At 43.0% G+C, this 12,047-nt stretch overlaps 1 protein-coding gene across 2 annotated transcripts in view; it reads right to left on the reverse strand.

Annotated features, from left to right (window-relative positions):
• Positions 1-12,047, reverse strand: part of shroom4 (shroom family member 4) — a 61,072-nt gene that overhangs the window by 7,417 nt on the left and 41,608 nt on the right. For both annotated transcript variants that reach the window (XM_061031677.1, XM_061031678.1), the window contains 3 exons: positions 9,728-9,949; positions 3,135-6,102; positions 750-811 (listed from right to left, as the gene is read on the reverse strand). In XM_061031677.1, coding sequence (XP_060887660.1) covers positions 750-811; positions 3,135-6,102; positions 9,728-9,949 — 3,252 coding nt within the window. The remainder of the gene's footprint in view (positions 1-749; positions 812-3,134; positions 6,103-9,727; positions 9,950-12,047) is intronic.

Here is a 12,047-nt window from a genome sequence, read left to right on the forward strand (position 1 = left end):
CAGCTAATTGCTCGCTAACCATTTTGTTTAGCTAACTGTGTAAACAGTGTGTAACCATTTCCAGTATTTCTTTTAGCTAACCATTTCAATATTTCTTCTTTTCAGACCTCTGAGCTTGTTTATTTACTGGTTTTCATCCACTCTAATAAGATAAACAAAACTGTTCTAAATGTTGCCTCAAATAGAGAATTCATGTGGTATCCCGTTACTTGTGAAATAAACTACGTTTCCAGGGGCCTTGGCGGCATAAAGGGACGTTGGGCGGAGACATATCCATGAGAGGAATCCTCACAGTGCTAAACAAAAACATAGAGAAAAGTAAAAGTGGATAAATTACACTTCCTATTTTCATTCCAGACTCACTGAACTGTTTCTGTCTCAGGTCAAATATGAGTAGAAGTAGATTAAACCCCTCCCCCCCCCCTCCCCCCCACATACTAACTTACAGAAATCACCATCCAACCACATATCATTATGGTCACATTTTTAAGCATGGATGATTGCTCCACACACTTAGAGCTCATTACAGTCAAATCACAGCCGGGCATGACTGAGTGGGATTTCCGCCCGTCACTGCACAATGGGCTGACCCCACCTTTAAGTCTGAGGAGACTCGCGTTTAGACAATCAGACAAAATGGAGAAAGCGTGTCAGCACTGCTATAAAAAAAAATGTTGTGAACAGATAAATTAAAAAATGAAATATGAATGAAAAGGTTTGCTTTGTTGTTGCTGGGGGAAATGGCTCACCTCTCAGTCAGGCTGTACTTCCTGTTGAGTTTGGCAGTTTCCTGTTGCCGGGCGGGATACATCTGTGGAAGAGATTTACAGCTGGAATGAAGGAAGGCTTCAATTTGGGTGTTGCTCCACACTGCCATATATATATCAAGATTGATGAGGTTAATTGGGGTGGAGGTATGTTTTGCTGAATTTGGGAATTTTTTAAATGTCAAAACCAGCCTTTATTTTATAAATCCACCAATTATATGGAAAATGAAATGGTATATTAATTGTTACTAAACTGTGAAAAGATGGTGGTAGCTTTTTTGGGGGATCCAAAAGTGATGACTTGGGCCCATGTTTTGTTTTTTTGTGTCAAAAACCCAAAGATTTTCATTTATTAAAGAACAACAAGACAAACTCTACCAACTTTTTGAAATTTAAGAGACTGGAACTGGTTGAATTTTGTATTTCCTTTTTTAGCTTGTAAATTGACTTCACTGAAAAGTCTAACAACTTGCTTTGGGCCATTTTCTCTGCGGCTTTCAACCAGTTCCAGGTCCTTATCTTTGGATGGTTTGCAGTATTTTTATTGAGTTACAGTTGGATTCAACCAAATTACTATTTACAAGTAAGAAAATGCACTGCTTCATGTGATCTTGTTGGAAAAAAACAAAGTTGACATGTACTACTATTCCTTCTTTTATTTAACACATGGTTCATTTCTTGTTTTGTTTATTTCAAAATATTTCCCAGTGCATCTAGCTCACCATCACCTGAAGAAATTATATAAAGCTTTACTCATCCTAGCCGCAGTATCAGATCGTTTTCCTTTTTCAACCCTGTTTATTTACCCATTGGTTTAATACTGAACAAACTTATTTCACCCTTATTACATAGATACATCAGCCATTAGATGCACACAGAAAGACAGTGAAGAGCACCGATGGGATATGCTATATTTTCTGACTGTCTGAAATGTAAATGTGAACATTCACATGGTGTTTTTGTTGGATCTGTGGGGTGAGAATTTTACATATTTGGCCGCCATTTGCTGTCAACATAGAATACAACTTATACAATGGTTATAACTGATAGGTTTGTGATAATAAACGCTAAACCACAAGAACCTTGATGGCAGCAATGTGGGTTTGAGGGGCATTAAGTAATTTTATCGTGAATAGTTGGAAATAAGACAGTAGATTTCTTAGGCCTTGCCAAATCCTTTAGGCAGACATCCAACAGAATCAGATTGACTGCTTTGAGCTTAACACAAACATTGACAATCATGAATGTGCTTTGTTATGTTTTCTTTGAAATGTTTCCCCTTGTATTGCTTCATCTGTAGATTGTCTTACGACAGCCTTGTAGTACATCAAGTACATCTGTTACCATTAAAGGCGCTGGAAATCGTCAGCACCAGATATTAAACAAATATTCATCTTATGGGGATATCACCGTGGCATCAAACCAACATCCTTTTTATATGTTAAAGATCCCAACATGAAGGAAGTTGGAGTTCGAGTCAGCCTGAAGCAAAAGAAATGCTGAATTGATGATTCCAAAACAAATGTCGGTTTGGCTTTTGCTGAGTGTCAGATGATGAGGTTGGTAATGGGCTGAAGTTCAGATGAGGTGCTGCGCCCCAAGCCAAGAGACTCGAATCAGTTTGTGGAAGACATGTAACCCTAGCTTTTATTATTGCTGACACAAGTGTGCGCTGCTGTTGCCCAATGTGCCTCAGTTGTAATAGCTACTTCCATTATCTGCTGTGTTTTCTATGAGAATTTCAGACTTTCACTGCACACAGGATGCAAGATTTAACTACGAACCAGTCATTCAACCACGGAGCACTTGGACCAAGCAATCGCTTAAGTTCAACATCCAATTTTGGCCACCTCGATCCCTTTCTGGTGCTAGTTTTAAATAACCAAGATAGATTTCAGTCTCCAGCGGTAATGTCAGTTCAGGCTACAACCACAGTCTGACTGCAGTGAACTGCAAAGTTTATGTTTCACTGTGAAAGGTGTACTTTTAGTGTTGCTCAGACACAGGCTGTTATTTATCTTTGAAAGCCTTCTGCTGGAAATTGGTTTTGAGGCCAGCAGGCTTGTAAACATACTTGTTAACTGACACAATAAGAATTGCGAGCAGGTTTATATCTTAACAGCTTCTGCCTTGAAAACAATGGCATTGTTTGTCAGGTCTAACAAATGACACTCAAGTATAGGAATTCCTTCAGCAACATTCAACATTCACCATGACTCAATGCCCCATTGCCACAAAAAAAGTTATTTTGTGTCCACCGAAATATGTTGTTGCATTTATGCATTAATATAGCCCCCAGTGTTTGTGAATATGTTTTAATGCTTTCGTGTTTAAGACTACATTTTAAAGTGTAAACAGTGGTCTTACCTCTGTAGTCGTGTAGCTTCTTGTTGTATATCCCTCCTGAAGAGGTTGCTGATATTCCATTTGCTGGGAGGAGGTGTTGACTCGATAAAAAGCTGATCGCTGGACGTGATTCTGGGTATGGCTATGGGAGATGGTCTGAGGCTTGTGCTGGAAGTTGTCCGTGGGTTGGTAGTCTTGATTCTTTTCTTTGAAGCCAGAACTGCCATAAAACTCCTGATGTGAGGTGAGCTGAGCATCTTCTTCCCTTCCCCCCCCTCGTTCTCTCTCAAGCTCTTTCTCTCTTTGAATCTTGAGATGTTCCTTCTCTCTGGCCTTCTTCATCCCTTTTTCTCTCTCCAGCTCGAGCTCCCTCTCTCTTTCCCTCTCCCAGTGTCTCAGCCTCTCCTCTCGTTCCCTCTCCTGCTGGATCTCCCTGAGTTTCGCCCTCTCAATTTCCAGTTCCCTCTCCTGTCTTTCCTTCTCCTGCTGCCACTCTCTTTCTCTCAACCTCTCTTCCCTGTCCCTGTCCCTGTCCCTGTCCCTAGCCCTTTGCTCTCTTTCTCGGGCTTGTTCCCTCTCCTTCTCTCTCTGCCTCTCCCTGCTGGAACTAACAGACATCCTTCGGGATTCCGCAGCGCTTGGAAGCAGGGAACTTTCCTGTTGAAGGCCTCCCTGGTAGGAGTATCTCCTTTGGGCTTGATGTTGACCAAGTTCCCGTCCTTGAAGCTCTGCATGTTGCTGGGGCCTGTTCTGCCTCTGACTTGTCAAACTTGACCCATTTGACTTAGACATGGCCTTGCTGGTCTCCTCGAAAAACTTCATTCTATCTGCAAATGGAAGGATATCGGAATCGTCCATTCGAGAACAGGAAGATGAGCGACTGTATGAGGAAGTGGATGAAGGGGTGAAGGCACAGACCCCATGCCTCGACCCTGAGACTCCCAACACCCTCTCACGCGAGACTCCATTCCTTCTGTCTGGTTCAGGTTCTGGTTGAAGTTTATGTTCAGGGGTCCAACGCCAGCGGCGGGCTTTACCAGCAGGAGCTGGTTCCTCCACAACTCGGATTCCAACCCCAAAACTGGGGACTCCTGGGTCAAGAATCTGGACGGACCTAGTTGGACTGTTGCTTTGAGGGCAGGTTGTTGACTGTGGTGGAGTCAAGACATCATGGTTCGATTCAATTGATTCCTCAACTGGTGCTGTGGTACCTGCATCATGGGAACTAACTGGTGAAGCGAATGCAACTTTGGTAGTCCTTTGCTGGGCAGGCAGATCTTGGTCTGCCCCGTCTTCATTGAGCTCTGGACCCTCTTCCTCTTGTACAGTTTCCCCACTGCAAAGCAACCCCCCTGGACCACGGCTACTCTGGAGCTGGGCCTTTTTCCTCTGGATCTCATTGCGGAGGTTTGTAGCAAATCGCTCATTACGACGGCGGTTCCGACGGTGATTCCTGGACGAGTGTGACTTTCTTAGATCCGGCTCTCCTTCGATAGTCTCCACCTTTTTAAATCCACTTCTTTCTTTGTCCACTGCCCTATGCTCCTCCAGCAAAGTATCCACACTGCATGCAGCACTAAGAGGCTCAAAATCTCTCTCAAGTATTTTATCAGAACTCAACCTTCCCTGGGTTGACGATCCAGTGGGGTCACCTGGTACACTCACAGAGCGGCCCCAAGGATGGTGATGCTCAACTGTGGGTACGGACCCCCCATTAACACCAATCGCTTCCAGTCTCTCACTTGAACCTGGACCATCATCTCCCCCTTCCAAGAACACAGATCCTGGGGTGGAACAACGACTACCACCCCATTTATTTTGAGTATGGGGTTGGTTCTGAGAAGGATCTGTGTCTTCCCTCATAGGCTGGAGCGATGAATGGGGCCACTGACTGTTACAAGAGGACAATGAAGGGTCAGAAGATTTTGCTGGATTGCAAGGCTCCAATGGGGAGTCTTCACTGTCAAACTCCAATAGCTGAAGTTGGGTTGCGAGCAGCTTCTCGGGGGCGCTGTGTCGGTGCAGCCCCCTACAGGAATACTTGGCCTGAGAGTCTATGGTATGAGACTGCCCTTGGACCTCAATGGAGGGCTCTGCAGATAAGGAGCCTGGGCGGGAGGTGCTGAAGGGGACAAGGGGAGCTGTGACTGGGTCAGGGTGGTGATCTGATGCTGTGTCTGAGTTAAAGTTGTTATTAGCACTAGTGTCACATCTTATATGTCTAATGTCTTTAGTATGTCTTTGGATATAGTGCAAGTCCAAGGAATCATCTTTGGAGTTCCCAGTTTTATCACCATCTTCTGTTGCCGAGAAGCCATTATAGATTCCTGATTCAACATTTGGGTAGGACTTTGTTTCTTCATTAAGAGAAGAAACAGTGGAAATTTCAATGGGTGCAGAAGTGCAACGTTTGTTGGCAGAATTAGGGCGACTCCGGGTGGCCCTAAAACTGTCCTTCCTGGTTGGAGGCTGAGGAGGATTCTTCTTTCTCTCAGCTACCATTTCTCCATTTCTTATTATTTCAAAGTCTTCTCCTCTCCGCTCCTCCTCATAACAGCAAGAGGAGGGCCTCTCTTTTACCTCAACGGGCCTTGGTCTTGTCCTGGTCAGCGACCTGGACTTAAGAACAATGAGCTGTGCCTCACCCAGGACTTCGCCGGAAGAATTCCCCAGGGTTGAGGTATCAACACCAGGGTAGCCTCGACAAGTTGGTCCTAGACTCTGGAGGAGGTTATCCATGGAGCAGGCTTCTCCCGGCCTTAGTGTCACTGTTGCGTAGTCAGATGTGTTGGAGCTGGCGGAGAACGAGCTGTAGGCAGAGTCTCTCTTGTTGTTGAAGAGGGCGGGGTCGACGGGTGAATTATGGGAGTCGGAGTAAGGTTGTGTTGTGGGTGTTGGTGTATCCAAGCTCTCCATGGAGCCCAGAGAACTGCTTCGGTCAGTGGAGGAATAAGGTCTGGATAGCTGACCCCACTGCAGGGACAATTCACTGCAGAGACATAAAGACAAAGAAGATCAACGTAAGTCATTCAGACATGCTATCAATTAAGAAATGGGATTTTTTTCTAGCAAGATTCACATGGCATCTTTTAAAACAGTATGATGTTACCTCTTGATTGACAAGAGGGTTTACGCGCTAAGAGACTGCACACAAGAAGTCATCTCTGATTTTCAAGTGGCAAGACGCAGTGTTCCCCCAGGACAAATACAGTATATCATACTTGAATAAAACGTTTGAACTGTACAGCTGGGGAATCTGTTTTCTATCAGTCCTGGGCCAACTATCCATGGCAGCCCCATGTGTTTTTAAAGACCCATGGAGGAAGCCTCTTAAGGGAGAGAGGGATTTCCTTCTCATCAACTCTCATTGCCCGGAGTGAAAACCTCTAAGTCATCCCTTGATTCCTCTCTTCCTCTCTCATTCCTTTCGTCTCCTTGTGGATTCTTCCTGCCTCATCTACTTTACATCAAACTCCATCAAAATGGTAACCACTTTTTAAATGGAACATTGGAAGCCTCATTCTAGGTTTTATTTTGTGACACAAAAAATGGAAACAAAGGCACTTCCTTTTGGAAAGTAGATCTTTGAAGTTTTGAATTGATTAAAATGAATAATTATCTTACAATAAAGCCTGCTCATAGTTGAGTCAGGACTGACTGTTACAAAAAAATACATTTCTTTGGGGCATAAAATCTGGACAGCACATGGCACCCGTTATCCTTAGAGGCATGAATCAGATTAAGTAAGCCTCCAAAAAACACTATTACTCAAAAAAGGATAAACCGTAATTTTCAAGAGAATCAACAGCAATAAATCTCACAAAAACATCAAATAGTGTGTTGGTCCTTGTGCCGTTAAACCATAATGTCCTCTCTTTTAAACAGACTTGTGACCTCTGTTGCACATCATCATCCCCTTTTGTTCCCCTCTCTGCTTTTTACGGTCTTAATACAATCCATAAATTCACAAAGATTCCAAACTTCTTTTTGGATGCCACAAAAGACAATATGATTAAGTTGTTTCCAGTGTAATAAAAGCTTAGGGAATGGTGCAAGGAAAATAGATTTCACACATCAGTATTAAGTCCAGCGGGGGATGGGGCAAACAGTGTTTCTTTGCTTGGTTTAAATTCAAACCACAAAGCCTGCAACTAAAATATCTGCCGGCATTTTTATTTAACTATGGTGTTCATTTTCCTTTTAAGGACGAGAGATTGATCGCTCACCATTTGTGTGTCTTTGTTGGACTTATTCAAAAAATAAACATGTTTGCAAGGTATACTGAGGAGCAATCACAGACAAGAGGGATTTCTAAAAGGCTCTGATTTCCAACTAGAATGGGGGAAACAACCAGCAGAGTAGTTGTAGGCTTTTTTCTGGTTGACAAGCCAGGCAAAGATCTGAAAACCAATTTTTTTTAATTTCTCTTGTATGTTTTTGACCACTACCTACTCAGTATTTTTATGTAGTCCCCCAAGGTGTTAAAAGCTAATACTCAGAGCGGAGGACGCCTTGTTGGTCCGACAACGGCCTTTTATAAAAGCAACTAGTCAGATGATCACACTCCCAAAGTTCCATTATCTACATGAGAAAAATGCCTTTGAAGGAAGTGAGCGAAGAATGAGAGAAGGAGAGGCCGCTGTATAGATCTGACCTGGGTGACGGTCGAGAGGAAGGGAGGAAATGAGACGGGAGCTGGACAGGAAATCACAGTCACTCCTGCCCAATCAGACGGCAATGTGGAACATGTGAGTGTGAGGGCTGACACAGATAAACCAGCGTATACACACACACATATACAAACACACAGATAGTGGCTGGGTTTATTCTCAATGTGTCATCAGATAACTTCACTAACTGGTGTTTTGCCCTCAGACAATTCCTTATGTTGTTTTTGTATTTCCATAAAACACACACACACACACACACACACACAGACATGCATGCAGACTGTACAAATTGTCCCTCTGCTCCACACAAACACAGTTTATTGAACGTCTTCCTCTCTTTGTCCACATGTTCTGGGAGTCACATGCCATTGTCCAGAGTTATGCCGGGAGCTGCCTCCTCATCTGATCTTCTGTGTGTGTGTGTGTGTGTGTGTGATGAGATCAGGCAGGACAAACTGTGGGAATAAGAGACCCGCATACACACACACACACACACACACACACACACACTGCTATCTTATACACGTGGGACCATTAAATCTAACCGTGGTTCCATTATATCACCGATTCTTATCAAAAGGAGAACAGAAGAAGGAGCTGACGTACCTCAAAGCTGACAAACAAAGACAGACGATTTTTTCATTGTGAGTCAATAAACCAACTTTGGTGACTTCCTCTTTCCCTCTGACGGATTACAGTTAAGCTTTGTGAGATCATACTTCAATACAAAGACTTCTGTTGATAGACACACACCTTCTTTGGTTTCCTTTTTTTTTTTTTTTTACCTGGCGGAACTATTCAGACTTTTACCTCCAATTGTTTCACTGATGTATGAAGTCATGCGTTATTCCAATTTGAGACGTTGTAATCAACAGACCTTTATACAGCTACTGTTTGTAGTATGGATCAAAGGCTAAAGTCCTTATATGGTCGAATAGTTGGCCAAAGATCTAAAAAAGTGGCACTCACAAAATATGAATATGGCCACTGTCATCAGTTTTATCCTTTCCCCCTTTTGGGAGACCCCCACAAAACTTTACCGGTGTGTCTTATATTCTGATTTTATGGTATTATTACTAAAAGTCAAGCTCTACACATTTCAGTGTGATGTCTTTGGTCAAAGCCAATGCTTGATACCCATTGGTTCAGACATAAATTGGCAATGTATCTTGATGAGGATGCTTAAATTTATTTATATAAAAGCTGCATATGGAGGCTAAAGCTCTACCAAACCTGATGTGTGACTCTCCAAGAATGTCACCACTAGTTGGGATACCAATGGGTAGCTTTATTTAATCACATAAGGGGCGTTTGATGTGTAATTATTGAACACATTTTAAGGCTTTTGTTGAACTGGACAAACCTGCAAGAACTGTTCAAAGATGTCAATTTGAAACCTCAATGACGAGCATTGAATGAAACTTTTATTCTGCCTGACAAAAAGTTTCTCCATCATCAATAAAAAAAAAACTTCTAGTCAGACGAGTCAGACAAAGAACAGGTCTGATTGGTTATCACTCTGGTAAATAGAACCCTGAAATAGACCAATGGGCTTCCTGCGTGGGCCGTGTTGACTTTAGAACACGGTGATGTCACCTGTTTCCTGGCAACTGTTGGCTTTAGGGAACTGAAAATCCCCCTGAAGAGACACGGACAGGCAGTGACCCGTGAAGTCATGAGGTTCACTGTGTGTGATTCAGAGCTTCACTATCTCGAGGTGGCTGTGTGTTTTTTTACACGATACATTCGGTGAGTCAAACGTAAAATGATTTCATCAGGTGGAATTAGAAGTTTGTCAGAAGAAGAGACGATATTGAATCTATTAATGTAGGCATAAAAAGCCAGTCAGTGTCCAGACAGTGTCCTCTGTTTGATGCTCATATTGAAGGGGAAAAAAACACATCATCGGTCAAGAATCAACTACGATGGATTCCATCCTCTCACCTGTTGTCGGACGTGTGCCAGGGTAGTGTGTATGGGCCGGGGTGGAGCTGCATGGCAGACAGAGGGGGAGGAGGAGGGAGAGGGGGGGAGTCCGCGGTGGGCAGGCAGGGTGGAGGAGGAGATGGAGGAGGAGGAGGGGGAGGAGGGGGAGAGGGAGGGAGGGGCGGCTCCGATAGCTTTGCCAGGTGCCAGGAGTGAGGCCTGATGACAGGAACGCTGCGTCTGCGGAGGAGAGGAGAGAGGGAGACGCTCAGGTGAGACTCAGTGACAGAAACAACAATCATCATGACTTTTAAATCAACGACTGAATAAAGCAAATAAAATAAATGTCCAAAAATGACATAAACAATGTGCAAAAGTTGGTATTTTTTTGCGACTTTGTGACCCCGACATGTTGTCCAAAAGCCAGGAAAGATTTTTTCCAGCCTCCTGCTGAACTGCCTCTTCTTTGATGACTGTGCTGAAAACTCTGAACTACAACCAGCAAGTTGAGTTGTTCTTTTTGGCTTTTTTCTGAAATTTGGAATTAAGTAATTTACTCGACCCAAGATGCACAGTGCAAGATCAAGCGCTTTGGATATCCAAAAATGTTCCAAAAAAGTGTGCCAACAGAATTCAGAACTACTCTGAAGCTTTGGTTTCACGGTAAATTGTTGCATAAAGTTGCTTAGATTGCGGAAAAAGTGCAAATTTGACTTCCAGAATTACATTCAACCAATATTGTACATCCAATTACCAATATTTGAGTTCACCTAGACACACTTTCAATAAATCCTGCCCCTATAAATATTCAAATTCTCCAGTATTATTAAGAGTATAAGGCTGTAAATATAATTTAATTTGGATTTATTGGCTCTAGTTGTGGTGCTGTAGAGTTTTATTGCTTTATACTAGCCACCATTCATTGTTTGGTGGACACAGCATTAGCAGTATCTGATTTATTGGATCTGGCAGTTTAAGATTGCTCAAAGCGCCTAACTGTGTTTACATTTTGTCATATCTTGAAATGTACCTCTGACCGCATTTACGACCATTTTCGTTTTGTTTGGAGGTCATAATTAAACTGGACATGCTGACAGATTTGCAGCCTGTTGGCGCTGACTCTTAGGGAGTGATTTACAATGTTAACCTATGTAGGTAAACCTTCGACAAATATGTACACGTGAACGTGCAACATTTCTCCCCAGACGGCTGTTATAATTTCCCTTTTCTACAGTGAGCCACTTTTTCCATTTTGCAGCCTCGTCACTTTGGGACTACAGGATCTTTTAAACCCAATTTGAAGCAATTTCTCGTCAGCATTGGGATGATTTATTCAGGAGAGACGGAGGGAACGACAGCCTTATTTGCAGCCTCGGTTGTAAGTGTCTTGAAGGATCAGGGCTCCCATAAAACTAAGGCCCATACCAGTGATACCTTGCCAACCTCAAATCCTGTGGAAAACAACTTCCTTAAGACTCGTTTGCCCTTCTGCTGGACTGCCATTAAAAACTCATCTAACATGTACAGTATGTTCCCCAGACTGATCTGAAGCCAGACATTCCTGTGTATCCCATGATATTAACTAATTCCCTTATACAGACTTCTGATCCCATATGCCGGCCAGATTCAATTCAACCCCCTGCAGACATTGTGTGCGTCTGTGTGTTAGTGTGTGCATGGCTACGAGACTGAAAGAGAAACAAAAGAGCGTCTTAAAAAAGCTAGATATAATGATATGACAGAGAGAAAGCCCCGTCAGAGTCTGAATGGACCATTATGTGGATATCTTTCCCATTATCACACCGTTGGGAATATTGATGTTGGACATAAGTAACATACAGCGAACGAAAAAACAGCAAGAGATTTTTTTTTTTTTTACGATTAATCAAACTTCACTTTGACTGAGGTATCTTAACTTGGGCTTACTTGGTTCTGAAAGCAACTAAACGGCTGAAGAGTGGTCGAGTTGAAGCTAAAGATAAAAGCTGATCCCCCATCCTGTGAAGTGTCTTTGTTTAATATTCTCAAAATAAAAGTACACAACTGTAAATCAAGACCATCCAGGGTATTTTGGTGGTACAATTTTGGGCGAGGAATGCGGATCCTGGCACGGCGAGGGAAAAGGAAAAGGACCATTTCTGAGTATTATTGTTTATGATAAAGCGGGAGCTGGAGAACCGTTTCCAAAATAAACACCCTCGTTTCCTGGTTCGGGCTCCTTAAGAGGGATTTCTATCTGAGCCCACTGATTGTTCGACTCCGCTGACAATGTCCTTAAATTATCCCCTGAGAAAGTTTATGTAGAGCCTGTGTGTGTGTGTGTGTGTGTGTGTGTGTT

This window comes from Labrus mixtus, chromosome 23 (genome assembly GCF_963584025.1).
Source record: "Labrus mixtus chromosome 23, fLabMix1.1, whole genome shotgun sequence".
NCBI classification, from domain to species: domain Eukaryota; kingdom Metazoa; phylum Chordata; class Actinopteri; order Labriformes; family Labridae; genus Labrus; species Labrus mixtus.